The following is a 14666-nucleotide window of genomic DNA, read 5'->3' as shown; positions in this document are numbered from 1 at the left end:
GGCCTGCCGCTTGTTTCGGCCACGGCTGTTTTTGCCACCTCTCCTCGGATCCCCGAGCCGTACAACTAAACGAAGGCGAAGGACAGAGATGGTCAGAATGATGTGAAAACAGCCAGATTTTTTACCCTGTTGCTTGATCCCTTGGATGAGCTGACCTAGACCCCAAACCCGAGGGAGCTAATTTTCCCTACGTTAAGCATTGCTACCGGGCAAAGGCATTTCACGCATGTTCTCATAAAGGATCCTCCGAATTAAGACCAATTGGAGCAGACCCTCCCTACACACACACAAACACACACACACACACACACACACACACACACACACACACACCCCGTCCACCAGGAAAATGCCCACGAAGCGCCCTTGGTGCCGGGACAGAGACTTACAAGTAAGTCAAGCGGACGAAAAGACTCGGCCTTGACGCGGCGAACGTGACGATCTGCCCCAGGGAGAAAAGGACGGATGCCTGGTCCACACTATTCGCCTCTACACTCAGGCCTGCCGGGAGTCGCCTCCCGAACTGGGCTCCCCGGCCCTTGCTCAGATTCCCCTGGCCAGCAGCAAGACCCTGTGGAAAGCTCTTGGAGAAAGCCACTCTGCTGCCCGCCACGAAACTTCTGCGCCTCCCCTGCAGCCCAACTGCCTCTTGCATTTTGCAGCCACCACCCACCCCCGCCCATTACTCACACCAATTAATTGAAAACTTCACTTTCCCAGGGACCTTTGTTTCGCTTTCTTTTCCAAGCTGCCAACTGCAGAGAACTGAGAGGGGCAAATTAGGAAGGTAGTTTTTTTTTTCCCCCGCGAGCAAAGTTGGGGCTCCCGATAGGAGCAGCCAGAGCAAGTGGGTCTGGTCTCCCGGATAAAGTGGGCTCCTGTGACAAGCATCACAGCCCTGACCGGATTCATCCCTTCGTGCCATTTCTCAGACACAGAGCCCCAGCACCGCCCCCCCCCCATCTTAGCCATTAATGGGGAGCTGGTATGTGTCCGGCTGTAGACTTAAGGCTACACCTTAGGAGCAACGTTTCATTTGAGGAGTTGAAGGTGCTGGGTGGGGTTCAGGAGCCCTCAGAGTGAGCCCATTTGGTTCTGTAGCATCAACTCCCCAGGTCAGCCCATCTCCAAGAAAATTGTTCCCCTGAGCCTTGATTGGTGAAGCCAGCTTGTCACCCAGCCCTGCCATTCCTGGACCCAAGACATGACTGGATGGGGCAAGTAAAAACGCCAAAGAGGCCCTCCTGGGCCTGGCCTGGCATTGCAGGGTGGGCTGCTGGTGTTGGGAGTGTTGACACGCAAAACGCAGTAACCATAAAAGGCTCAAATAAAGGGGAAAGTTATGAGAGGGGCGCTGGAAAGGAAAAGCAGGGGAATTTGACCTTTTTGAAGTCCTAGATGTGTTCATGATCAAATTTGAGTCAGAGGGGGCTGAGCCTTTTTAGAAAGTCATAGGGAATAGAAGTTTGCTGGTGAGAGCAATTTTGGTTACTTGAAACAAGGAGGCAAAAGTTAGTAACGGAAGCTGAATTGGCGTTTTTAAAACACCAGCGGGGCCAGGTGACAGAGTTGCGGACTTTTTGAAAGAGTTTGGCTGGGTCGTCTTTACCCAACAATTTTGGTACCAAACCAGTCATGGAATGCTGCCCTGAAACACTTATTTTTCCTTTGTCTTCCTTGCTTTTTCTCAGAGAAAATACAGGCATCTTTAAAAGTTTTTTTTTCCCTGCGACCTCAAAAAGCAAAGTTGTTGAAATAATTTCTAAGACATAACAGGCACCAATGAACTTTCAGTCTTTTAAAACTAAATATCCCTGTGATTTTGCACACCGGGACCTCTATGCCATATTCTATCTGATACACTTTATTAGCCGATTATACGCCAAAAAAATGAAGAAAATGAAATTAAGCTAGGAAGGAAGAATTTGTCAGGTTTTGCTGATTTGAGACAGCCCTTCAATTTTGGTTTGATTTTCCATGCAGCAAATTAAATTGTGCAGGACTGGGAGTAAAGTTCCAATTCATGCTCTTTTTGAAAGACATTAATGCTCTAATTGAAAGAGGCTTCTCAATGATGGCCCTGCCTCCAATTGCCTTGGGGGACTTTCACAGGATTTGGGGTTTCTCTGCCCATCCTGGTGGATGTTCAGGGATGACGGAGGTTTTGAACAACAAGGAGCTTTGGCTCTTGCTACCCTGCCGCTGAACCTGTTTCCAGTACAGCCTTCGAAGTCGCGGCACTGGGGGAGCCAGTTCCCCTTAGGAAAGAGGTTCAGACTGGACACTACTGGGATTCCCCTTAGGAAAGAGGTTCAGACTGGACCCAGCACCCCAGGGCAGCTGCTACTATTGGATCATAGGGCTGTGGTTGAGTACCAAGCAAAGTCAGGGCTGCTGTGTTTATGAACTAATAAGACACATAGGTTACAAGCCAGGGGTGGTAGGTAGTGGAGGAATTTTGAGGCTGAATTTGTGGAAACATTTCATTTAGCTTGTGTACCCTTGTGTCCGAGTTGATCTTAGGTTTAAACCTAATGGGAATAATTTTCTTTACTGGCCAGGAGCACAGACTGAACCCTGTGTATGTGTGGAGGTGCATCATGTTGGGGCTTTAACAACAGGCATAATCTTTGTTAAATGAAAATCCTTTGCCACCAGACAGAAATGTCTCCAAACACTGATGTGTTACTCAGTGAAACCCGTTTTGTCACATTTCCTGATTTGAGTGAGAAACGCTTCATTGCCCAAGGTCCCACTGAGGGAAGGGAGCAGCAGGGAGAGGGAGAGAGAGGTCAGCTCTGCCTTCCTTTCCCATCACTTGCTTTTCTCTCTCCTCTCTTTCCATAGGCACCCTTTTTGGGAATTAATAAGGTTCTGAAAGTTACATCCTCCCTTGTCCTCCTTTTAGACGATCTTTCAAATCATGTCCTTGTCCTGGGTTGGGGAATGGGTGGGTGAAGGCTGCGATTTAGATTTATTGATGAACATAAGTTCCTCTGCTAGCCAAGACAGCAGTGAGCTCAATTAACCACATAATCCTGACCATTAGGGTAGGATAACAATTACCAAGTCCCATCAGAGCGGGGTGTTGGAAATTCCTTTGAAAGTGTTTTCCTTGATGGTCACACCGGGAAAGGCAAGACACCTTCCTAATTAACTCATAAGAAGCCAACAATTCAGTGTAGGAATAAAGTCTTAATTCCAAAATAAAGTCTTAAATCCAGCGGAACTGGCTGGAGAATGTCCTAACTCTCAACCAAGTCTGTACCCTGCCAACTTTGAAGTGAATTTTCTCTCTGTAGGCAATACCCAATTTCTTTCGGGTTGGATATATAATTTTTAAATTTTAAACAACAAATCTAGGGTAAAGAAAGGGGTTTCTAGCAAAAGCCAGACAGTGGAATCCTCAGTTTGGGCACTTTCTATGTCTGAGATGTATTCCATTTGAATTTGACAATACAATTAGTCTATATTAAATGTAAATTGTCTGCAACAGCGACAACAGAACGCTCTCTAAACCTGAAGCGCTATTTGATGAACCCAGGTCTGCCTCCCACAGGGTAGTGGGCCCTTGTTTGGGATGAAGACAACACCTTCAGCCCTGGCAAAAATTAAACACAGCAAGAGTCTTCCCTCTTAGAGAAACACTAATCTCCTGGAGAAGAGTGCATTGGAGGGTGGGCCCAGAGCTCGAGGATACTGGTGACTTGCTGCTTTTTTCCACAACAAAAGCTGGGACTGCAATCTTCTACTGTTTTGTCCTGTATCTCAAGGTGTGGGATTGTTCTCGGGATACACTTCTCTAGCAATGTCATTGTTAACTAAAGTCCTGTAAGTGCTCACTCTGTGGGCCTTTGGAGATGAAAGAAAATAAATGTTTCTCTCTCTTTCTCCCCACCGTCTCTCTGCGTGTGTGTGTGTGTGTGTGTGTGTGTGTGTGTGTGTGTGTCTATTACGCAGAGCCCGCGGTCTCTATGAGGAATCCACGTGTGGTCACCAGCAGGGAGAAGGGATGAAGGATAGGGAAATGCCTAACTACGAAGGTGGGGGGGGGGGCGCGCAGGAAGGGAGGGGGAGGGGCAAGTGGTCAGGCTTAGTTTCCCGGCCGGGCAGCTCGCAGTTCCTCAGGCCTGGCGCTAGATGTCCCTGCAAGTTTTCCTGTAGCGTCCGAGGGCGCACAAGCTTCAGGCGGCCAGCCCCAGAGTCCAGGGAGAAAGTACCCTACCTCCACTCCCTGGTCATCCCTGGTAGGGTGCGCAATTGTAGCGGGAAGAGGACAACCAGAAGCAGCCAGAGAGACCTATAAGAGACAACGTGAGGACGACCTGCCGAGGGATGGCAGCAAAAAGTTGCCACTAAGGAGTCTGGCCTGGAGTCGCCGAAGCCGAGGCTCCTTCCCTTATAAACCGAAACCTCCGAGCCTTAAGCCGCGGGGACTGCATTTACCCAAAAGAAAATGTACCAGTGGTTCGAAGCCCAGGCTTTAGCGGTTCTGAGGTCCCACCACACCCAGGCGGTCCCAGTCCCCGAACGAGCTTGCGTCCCGATGCGGGCCCGCGGGTTTTGGGCCCTCTTGGCCGGGAGCCTACCGTGCGGAAGACCGAAGCCAGGCCCGGGCGGACGCGGATCTCCCGTTACAACTCCGGTTTTACCGGCGCCCTCCCTTCGGGCAGCCTGGACAAATTTTTATTACCTTCAGTCGAAGGCCAAAAGTGTTTACCACTTCACCTCGGAGGACCTGCTGCTGCTCAAGAAACAAATATTTAGTCTGGAAGCCTAACACACAGACAAAAATTAGACCTCTTTCATGTAATTCCTCCTTTCGACCAAAAAGTGCTTTTTCAGTCCATTTGGAGAAAGCCCTTCCCAGGCCCTCCTCCCCCCCAACCCCCCCCCCCAATGCACCTTAAAAATTCTTGCCAAACCACGGGGGCATGGGTTGGATTCCTGTCTTGTTTTATTGAGTGAGTCCTGTACCTTGGTAGTAGGTAGGAGGCCTTGATATAGCCCGGACTCTACGTCTAAAAACTAGGAACACTTGAGAGGCCCATTCTCAGTTTCAACCTCTGCAATCTGGAGAGAGGTCCACGGTTTGGGCATTTCATTAACAAACATCAACAAATGTTAATCTTCTCACTACCCTCTATACACGCTCAATGTTTTTGAGGTGGGCCTGTATTTAAAGAAGAAATATGTAAAATGAAAAAAAAATCAACCAAAAATGCTGCCCCAAAGCTTTTAAACTTGGATATATAACTTGGATATTATCAGAGAAAAGTTTAAATCAGCAAGTCCTTCAACCTCTCTGTGTGGAAAGTTTCTCATCTCAGTAAAAGGGTAATAGAGTGGATCTGGAGAATTGCTGTGAGCTTTAGAGGAGATAATATATGTAAAAAGCACATGTAATTTTAGTGTAAAAGCTATAAATAAATTGCCCAATATTACTATACTAGTAGGTATGGAATCTAAATAAATTAAGGAACATTAAATATTGTAACGGAGTGCTCACTGTCTCCCGTGAAACATTGCTAAACACGGTTTAGGGGAAAATTATGTGTCTTTTACTGTGAATAGTTTCTCTGACATGGTCTCCAGTGTACCTTTTATAATAAACGTGCTAGAATATGAAATATTACTTTTATTTAAAAGGTGCAAAATAGTTTTCAAACCCACTAATGAATGAAGGTGTCGCCTAGAAACGGTGTTTTACCTTTTCAACAGCCTGAGGTCCGGTTTGGCGAAGGCTTTGGGACCAGAGGCGTGAGGTCCCAGAGGAAGGGAAGAAGCCTTGAGCGAAGGAGGAAGGGGTTGCCGTCCGCACCCCAGCCCCCAGCGGCGGCTTCTGCGATTGAAAGCAGCTCTCAGCTGCCGAAACCGCGAATAAAACAGACGGGGGCGCCAAACGACAGCAATAAAGGCATCTGCGACTTCCGCCCGGGGTCGCGCCTCCGCAGATCACACCCCCACCCCCCCACCCCCGCCAGGGCCTTGGCCACCCACGGACCCAAGCCTGGACCGAAATGTCCCATTCATTTCCCTAAGCAAGTGGGACTAGGGAGAGGGTACCCTTCCCAGGTTCCTGGGACAGCGACTTCTTTTTGCCAGGAGCACCCTACCAGAGGTGGCAGAACTGGGGGCCTGGACTGTGGAGCAAGGAGGGAGAGGTGGGGGTGTCCACAAGACTAATCTTTGACCGCGTTAATGGCCAGAAAGCCGGCTCGAGGAGGGGTCATAGTGCTCGGAGTCGTGTGGCCTCGAGGATAGGGTGGGAGGCGGACGCTGAGTCAAGTCATGTTCTGGGTTCCCGACGCCCCCTCCGCGGCCCCCCCCCCCCAACTCTGTAGCCACCGCGTGCCTATCCAGCTTTCCATTTCTCACCTTGGGGGAGAATTCCGTTTATTACCTAAAGAGGTGGAATTGATTTTCTAAGCAAAGCTCGCGTTGTTGAAGTAAGTTGGCGCCGAGGGGAACAGGAGAGAAACTTTTGGCATTGACTATGTGTATAAATGTATATAAATATATTTAACACCTCGTCTCCCCTTACATTCCTGACGCGCCCCCAACGGGTTCAAGGTTAAAAGGAAAGCGCCAACGGAGAGATGGGCAAATAGATTCTGGGTTTGCCCCTAACACACCCCAATGTGCTGGGTGTGGCGGCACGGAGGAAGAAGGGGGGCTGGGTTGGGGTCTGAATTGGCGCCGAGGCGAGGATGCAAGACCCGCTCCGGGCGCCCAGATTGCCAGGGTCTCTCGGCCGCTTCGGAAGCTTGCAGGCGACCTCTGTGTCCTGTTCCTATCTTCTCGTTCCCGCCTGTGGCCGCGGATTCTCCTCTTTTGCTGCTGGCTGGCAGACCCGCACGCATTGGGGGTCCGGACAGGGTGGGGCGCAAGCGCAGGAGGAGATGTGCAACGGCCTTGAGTGAAGATTGATCTTCGTTAAAATGGTTGCCACCGGCGTCATTATGACCATCAAAGTTATCGCCAAGAGGCTCAGCCGCCAAGCTCAGGCCGCAAGAAGCAGCAGCAAGGCTGGTCCGCGACTCTCCGCGCCCGGGCTCAGCACCGGGAATACTCAGGGCCACAGGTAAGAGGCCTGGTTGGGGGAGGAGAGGAAGGAGAGAAGAAAGAGCAGTGGAGAAGGGAGGATAGCGGGATGGTAGGGGAAGGAAGCTAAGTCCCTTCTTTCCCCCTTTGACCTAGAAATTCGGCAACTTTGCCACAAATAATTCGATTTGAGGAGGGAGGGGGAAAGTTGGCAACGCAAAAAGTGGATCTGGGGCGGCCCATATGGCGTTGTAAATCGCGACTGTGTTTAAAGTTAGCTGTCGAATTCTACTATGAAATCGTCCAGCCGAGTTCATTTCCCCCAGGGAAAATGCGTAGGCGAGAAGCCTATCCATCAGCAGGGTTATAAAAGTAAAAAACCCAGGACTTCAAGTTCAGTACTCACTCTGCAAACGGTGTTAAAAAATCAGAGAGGACCTAATGATTTCCGTTTGGAGGCGCGGGCCCAACGCACCTCCCCAGCCACGTAGCACTAAAGTGCTTTCAAAACTCTATGATATTTCCTTTCCCTTTCTCTGTCTCTCTCCCAGTCTCTCTCTCTCTCTCTCTCTCTCTCTCTCTCTCTCTCTCAGCTGGGGTGGGAGGAGAACAGCCACGCTGAGGCGAAGCAGTGGGGAGAGAGAAAATTAGGCATCCTATTTGTTAAATAAAATACATATTTGATTCTAAAATTCGAAAGATAAGTAATCCAGACAGGAGCGCAAGGTCTTCTCCTTACGCAACTCTTCTACATCCTCCCTCTTGTCCCCTCCCTTACCCCCTCCCGCTTGTAAATGTTAAAAAAAAAAAAAAAAAAAACCTTCCCGACGATCTACTCTGGAAAATCAAAGCATTATCTATTATTTAACACGTATCTGTGTCCGAGGAAAAATGAGGAAGGCGCTGCATGATTAGGACCTAAGGGGCAACCCAGCAAACTGAGAGCGTAATGATGCCCCTAAATGAAGGGGGAAATGTGCCGCGGCGCGCTCTATTAATCAGACTGTCAATTTCACCCCCGAGGCCAAACCCCCGGGCGAACAGAACCGGCTCTGAGCGGGCAAAGGACCGGAGCCTTCCTCCTCACTTCTTGTCTCTTCTCGCCTCCTACCTGGATCTATTTGTCTGCTCCGAAGCTGCCTTCATTACCCACTGACAGGAGCGTGTATTTATTTGCTTATAAACCTGTTACAATAAATGATTATTCGAACGGCGTCATTCGTACCTTAATGACGAGCGAGCGCTACTTTTTGATGAATGACATCTCGGGCTCGGAAGGATGTATGGGTCATTTTGACCAGTCATTCCCTCGCTCTGGCATCCCACAATTTTTCCGCCTCCCTCCAAAAGAGATAATAATATTTAGAGGCGCTCGCTGGGGCTGAATGAGAATTAGCCCTAGGCGCAGCCCATCATTAGGACGGGACAGCCGGGCCACTGTGACATTTTTTAGAAAGCTGAGATGATGGAAAGAATAAGAAAAGAGATGATTCTGATGGAGAGGGGGCTGCACAGCCCCACGACCGGCAAGCGGTTCTCCAATTTATCCGATTCGGCTGGCAATGCTGTGCTCGAGGCCCTGGAAAATTCGCAGCACCCGGCTCGCCTCAGCCCGCGCCTGCCGTCCGCCCCCCTGCACGGCGCTCTGGGAGACCTCCCTGCCAAGGGCAAATTCGAAATAGACACTTTGTTCAACCTGCAGCACCCGGGCAGCGAAAGCACCGTCTCCTCCGAAATCTCGTCCGCCGCCGAAGGCCGTAAAAAGCCGGGTCATTATTCAGAGGCGGCCGCCGAGGCGGACATGAGCAGCGACGTGGAGGTGGGCTGCTCGGCGCTGCGCTCCCCTGGCGGCCTTGCTGCCGCGCCGCTCAAGGAAAACAATGGCAAAGGTAACCGCGCCGCCCTTGCCGCGCTGTCTAGTCCTATCCTCCCGGTTCTTCCGCGGCCCCTGCTGGTCCTTCCTACTGCCTTTGCCCCTAACCGACCCTCCGCAGGCAAGCTGCACCCAGCGGGCTCGAGCGGGGGCGGGACGCATGCTGGGAACCTTGCCCTCCTGCTCTGCTCCTTGAGCCTCCCAGCGAGGCGCAGGCCTGGGAGGTTCCAGGCCCGCCCGCCCGCCCGCCTTCGCCCGAGTCTGTGAAAATGTTTCTTCGGGCTGGTCTAAAAGCCCATGCGAGCTGGCCGACCTCTAGCCAACCGCTGAGTCGCGCTAAGGGAAGGGTGCCCCGGGTAGCTGCTCTGAACCCCCCTTGCCCCTGATTCCCCAAGGCCGAGTGGAGGGGGCATCCTGAGTAAGTCGGAGGGAGCCTCGCCGGGCGCCTCTGGGAGACCCGCTTGGGTCAGCGGGAGAAAGAGTTGAAAAGTAGAGTCCACCCCCTAATGGTTCGGGTTTGAGCTGCTGCTGTCTTTTGAATTCTAAAAATATTTTTAACCAAACCCAAAAGACCATCAAAGAATGGTTGGAAACCCTACAGAAAGCTGCCCTGCCATCTCCTGACCATGGTAAACCTAGAGTTTACCAAACTACGCCTAGATGTAGGCATTTTCCCTTGGCCACTTTTCCTCCTGAGTTGAAAATTTCTAATTATTAAGAAAAAAAGAAACTTCCTAATTGAGTTCCTATTATTTGGTTAAGAAGGGCTCCCCAAACTTTATTGATTCCATTCACGGCAGCAATTTGTAAGCATGACAGACCCCATCAATTCAGGCAGCTTCTTGCCTTTCTCTCCCGGCTTCCCCCATCCGCGCTCAGCTCCAGCGCGGAGATCTCGGCCCTACAGTGACTCTCGCGCTGTCGGCCGTTTGTTTGCCAGGGTACTCGGAGAGCGGCTCCGCCGCGGGCACCACGACGTCTGCGTCGGGCTCCGGCCTTGGCAGCCTGCATGGAGGCGGCGGCAGCGGCAGCGGCGGCGGCGGCGGCGGCGGCGGCGGGGGCGCGTCGCTGGGCGGCTCCGGCTCTGGCGCGGATCAGGTGCGGCGCTACCGCACGGCGTTCACCCGCGAACAGATCGCGCGCCTGGAGAAAGAGTTCTACAGGGAGAACTATGTGTCGCGGCCCCGCCGGTGTGAGCTGGCCGCTGCGCTCAACCTGCCCGAAACCACCATCAAGGTATCGATTCCAGCACGCGCCTTTTCTAGACTCCCCGGGGGGGGGGGGTCTGGGTTGGTTTTTGTTTCTCCTTTCTCTTTCCTGGGTGGCCACATTTAGCTGAGGGCCTGAAAATCTGCGGGGTAGAGTCACCAACGGAATTGGTGTATTTGTTTCTCAGCTGCCGCATCCGAAGGGTTGGCCGGCCTGGCTGACCTGGGAAGCCCGGGGAATGGCGGAGCTGATGCCGGAAGCACTGGCCTCTGTTCAATTTTGCCCAGCCGCCTGCCCAGGTGCCCCTAGCCCATGTCCATGGCCCCACTTTCCCCTCGGCGGCAAAGCCGGCTGGTCTTTGTTCCTCTGGCACGAACCCTAGGTGAAACTTTTCATCTGCTCTTGATCTTGGAGATTTATTTTCCACATAAATCGTTACAACATGGAGGAAGGAATACTGTATTTTAAAAATCGATTGGGTTCAGAAAGTAGTTTCCTAAACATTTTTTCTCCTGGGCAGCAGGAAAAAAGCAACCTCCTGGGGAAGGGAGACTACAACGAAATTGTCCTTACTTATATATCTCTAAGTGATTAATTTTATTAACCTGGGAGCGATAGCTGGGAGGTTGGGCGATTTGGCGAACCCTTGGCGGAGGATCTCACACTCTAGAAAAAGCAAAGAGGAAGCTCCAACGGATAAGGGAGGTTGTGGAAGTCTCCCTTTGGTTTGATCGGGCTTTCTTTAATTTAGAGTTGTGACGAGTGATGTCTTCATTAGACTGTCTTGGGAGGGGTGTAACAGTCCCTTTCCCAGTTTAAGAGGATGTTGTTCCCGCCACTCACTTGAGGCAAACGATTCCAACAAAAATCATCCCTTCAGTATCAAAATCGTACCCGTGCCCTTGGGGCAGGCCCTTGCAGCTCAGAGGACTCAAGACCTCGAGCGGCGACCTTTTAGAAAAGCTGCCGCGGTAGCCCCTCTTCAACGGTGGCCTAGAATCCCGTGCAAATCCTGGGATTGAGAGACCGGTGCTCAGCAAGGCTGGGCACCAGTGGGTGGCGGGAAGGAGAGGGAAGGTTGCGTTGGGAACCGTAAAACGCAGCGGAGAGTAAGGGAGCAGGAGCTGCAGCAGTCGGACACAAGGCAGAAGATTATTTTTGCTGAGGAAGGTGTGCCCACTCCTGTTCCCACTGCCTCCCTCACTGCCAGCTGGGAGAGTAGGGGGTCTCCAAACTGGGCCGGGTCGAAGGGGAGTAGGTCAGGCCTTTCGGAGGTCCGAGAAGGGTGCAGAGGCCCAGGGAGGGGGCTGAGGCCTCAGGGCACTCCCTAACTCGGGCCGCGGTGCGGCTCTCCCTTCAGGTGTGGTTCCAGAACCGGCGCATGAAGGACAAGCGGCAGCGCCTGGCTATGTCGTGGCCGCACCCGGCCGACCCCAGCTTCTACACCTACATGATGACGCACGCGGCCGCCACCGGAAGCCTGCCCTACCCCTTCCACTCGCACGTGCCGCTGCACTATTACCCGCACGTGGGTGTCACGGCTGCGGCCGCGGCGGCCGCGGCCTCCGGCGCAGCGGCCGCGGCCTCGTCGCCCTTCGCCACTTCCATCCGCCCGCTGGACACCTTCCGTGCCCTCTCGCACCCCTACTCCCGGCCGGAGCTGCTGTGCAGCTTCCGCCACCCGGGCCTCTACCAGACGCCCGCGGCCGCCGCGGGGCTCAACAGCGCGGCCTCGGCCGCCGCGGCTGCAGCAGCTGCGGCGGCTGCGGCCTCCTCGGCCGCTGCGGCCGGGGCGCCCCCCAGCGGCGGCTCCGCGCCCTGCTCGTGCCTCAGTTGCCACAGCAGTCAATCCGCCGCGGCGGCCGCAGCAGCGGCCGCGGCGGCCCTGGGCTCCCGGGGTGGCGGCGGCGGCAGCGGGGGTGGCGGCGGCGGCGGCGCGGGGGCCGCCGGCGGCTCGGACTTCGGTTGCAGCGCCGCGGCTCCTCGCTCCGAGAGCGGCTTCCTGCCCTACTCAGCCGCCGTGCTTAGCAAGACCGCCGTGAGCCCGCCGGACCAGAGGGACGAGGCACCGCTCACCAGATAACTACGTCGCCGCCGCCAGGGGGCCGTGCCCGGGGGTCCCCTGAGCGCCCCCGCGCCCTCCGCGCGCCTACGTGCCCTCTGCGCGCTGCCCGCTGCCAAAGCTGCCGCCAGGGGGCGCCCCGGCGCGGGAGGCCGAAGGGAACTTGCCCCGACCGAATTGGGGGAAAGAGCCGCGCAAAAAACCCGGCGGTGTGCCCTCAAATGATTTCTATTTTTGTATTGGCTACCCAGCAGCATCTTTTCCTCTAAGTGTTTCCCACCGCCCATGCCCCGTTTCCCGCCTCTGTCCGGAGCTCTTGGTCTTCCCGAAGACAATCCCCTCGCCCTCAAACTGGTCCTCAGAGGTTTGGGGTCCTGGCTGTAAGCCCTCCTGAACCACGTGGCCAGAAGCAACGGAGAGCCACAACAAAGAGAGGGGGGAATGCTGTGCGCTAGTGCTTTGTGCGGAAGGGCAAGTCGCCCCCGAGGTTCCTGCGGCTGCTCTTTTTCTTCCATCCTTTCTTTTCTTTACACGAGGGTGAGAAGAGGTGGCAATTTTTCTCTCAGCCTGAGCTTGTTAGGGGCCCTGTCCGCGGGGAGCGGAGGGAGGGAGGTCTGAGAAGGCCAGGAGGGCGGACGGAGAGCGCGGGCGGCTGCGGGTGTTCGTGAGATGGTTTACCGCGTGCGGGAGCAAGGCCGGCGGGGGCCCTGGCGGTCTTTCCTGCCCGGGGAAGGGCAAAGCCGAGGCAGGAAGGAGTGGTGGTCTCGCCTCCCCTCTCGGCCCTCCGCTGTTCTCTCTTTTGATCTTTTGGTGTGGGATGCAGGCGTCTTGCATATTTTAAGCAAAAAGCAATGGCTAATAAGGGTGCCACAGCCTGGCCAGAAAAGGAAAGAGAAACGAAAGAATGGGGAGGGGTAAGATTGACAGATCGTTGTAATGTTTGAAGAAGCGTTTCCAGCTCAGTTTTCCAACTACCGGGTTCCACTCGATCTGGGAAATACTTGAATCTCTAGATATATATTATCCTGAAGCATTTCCTTAGACACTTTTCTAAGTTCGAACTCGATTCCCCTCACTCCTTCCCCTCCTCGTTTTCCTTTTGCTCGGGCAAAATGGTTCTTGGCATCTTTCTCACGCATGTCTATTGCGCTTTCGCCTCTGCAAAGCCACGGATGGGTTGCTGAGACCCATTCTGCCAACCCCGGCTACTGGAGGGGTTTCCTTGAACTTGAAGAAAGGCACATCAAAACCCACCAGTGTTAACTGCCACGTCAATTTTGATGCTAATAATGTGCAGATTATGACGAAAATTGCCAATCATGCTCTCTGATGGACCTCCTTTGAATGTGGAATTGGAGAAAAGTTCCCCGCACGGAGACCTGCTGTCAAGTACTAACAACCCGCTAAGGGAAGTCATTAGGAGAGACGGATAAGAGACTCGGTACATAAAACATTGTTCTTGGTGCATAGAATGTATGTTACTTAATGTTATCTCTGTTACCTGAAGTGATTTCGCAGAAGAAAGCCACGTTCTTATCATCTCAATTGCCAATTTTCATTTTGGTAACTCGGACGCCCTGGGTAGACTTTTCTCTGTTAAGTTGATATTCCACCAATGTGAACAGCCTCATTAAATCAAGCCCAGATATTTCCATAATGCTCCCCGCAGAGCCACTTCGCTCCTCACATAATGAGATTTTCTGAAGAGTTGAAGCCCTAAAATAACTTGCTAGTGCATGTTTAGACCCAATGAAGTGGGTATGTGTGTGTATTAAAATGTAGGTGTGCTACCTACATATCCTTGTGTATATATGTATGTATATATGTATATGTATGTATATACATATATATCCATTCTCTTAAGCACATACATATGTAAGAGATGCGCACACATTCATATATACCCATTGGCACTATTTTCTGTGATTTATTTCAAATTCGTGTTCTGACATTTTTGTTATTTTAAAGACACTGGATTTTAAAAATTCATTTCCTAAAAATAGGCTTTCAGGAAACTTTTGAGAAAATTCATTTTCCAGGAGAATTTATTGTTTTCATCAAATGGAAAATATTTCAAGGGGAAACAGTGTTTCAAAACTCCTGGGGTCTATTAAAATATTCCCATAAAATATTAGAGAACTTCCTAATGAAATAGAAATGATCTACAGCTCAACTTTTTGTTTTCTTTTTTCTTTAAAGAGATGAGACTACTTATGTTAAATATTGATTATGCCAGCTGTTACTGAGTTTACATTAAAATATTAATATATAATTTAAGGCTAAATAAAATAAACCAAAATATGGTACCCTTTTATCAGCTTTACCTTTATAGATTGTTAAAGTCCTTTCTTACGATCAGCTATCAGATGTATATAAGGTACTCTAGGCAATAATGTTTACATTTCCCCCCAAAATATATATGATTGATGAGAATGCTGGTTGGTAAAATGAACATAAATTCATCTTATGTTAGGTCCG

The 14666-nt window shown here is 51.9% G+C and overlaps 1 protein-coding gene across 1 annotated transcript; it reads left to right on the top strand.

Moving 5' to 3' along the window:
- The first annotated feature begins 8506 nt into the window (after positions 1–8506).
- EVX2 (even-skipped homeobox 2) lies at positions 8507–12209 on the top strand. Its single transcript, XM_030323895.1, has 3 exons — positions 8507–8933; positions 9858–10153; positions 11487–12209. Exons 1-3 carry the CDS (start codon positions 8507–8509, stop codon positions 12207–12209), a joined length of 1446 nt encoding a protein of 481 aa, XP_030179755.1.
- Positions 12210–14666: the final 2457 nt, after the last annotated feature.

This window comes from Lynx canadensis, chromosome C1 (assembly GCF_007474595.2).
Source record: "Lynx canadensis isolate LIC74 chromosome C1, mLynCan4.pri.v2, whole genome shotgun sequence".
NCBI lineage: Eukaryota > Metazoa > Chordata > Mammalia > Carnivora > Felidae > Lynx > Lynx canadensis.
This window is presented reverse-complemented; position numbering and strand designations above follow the sequence as displayed.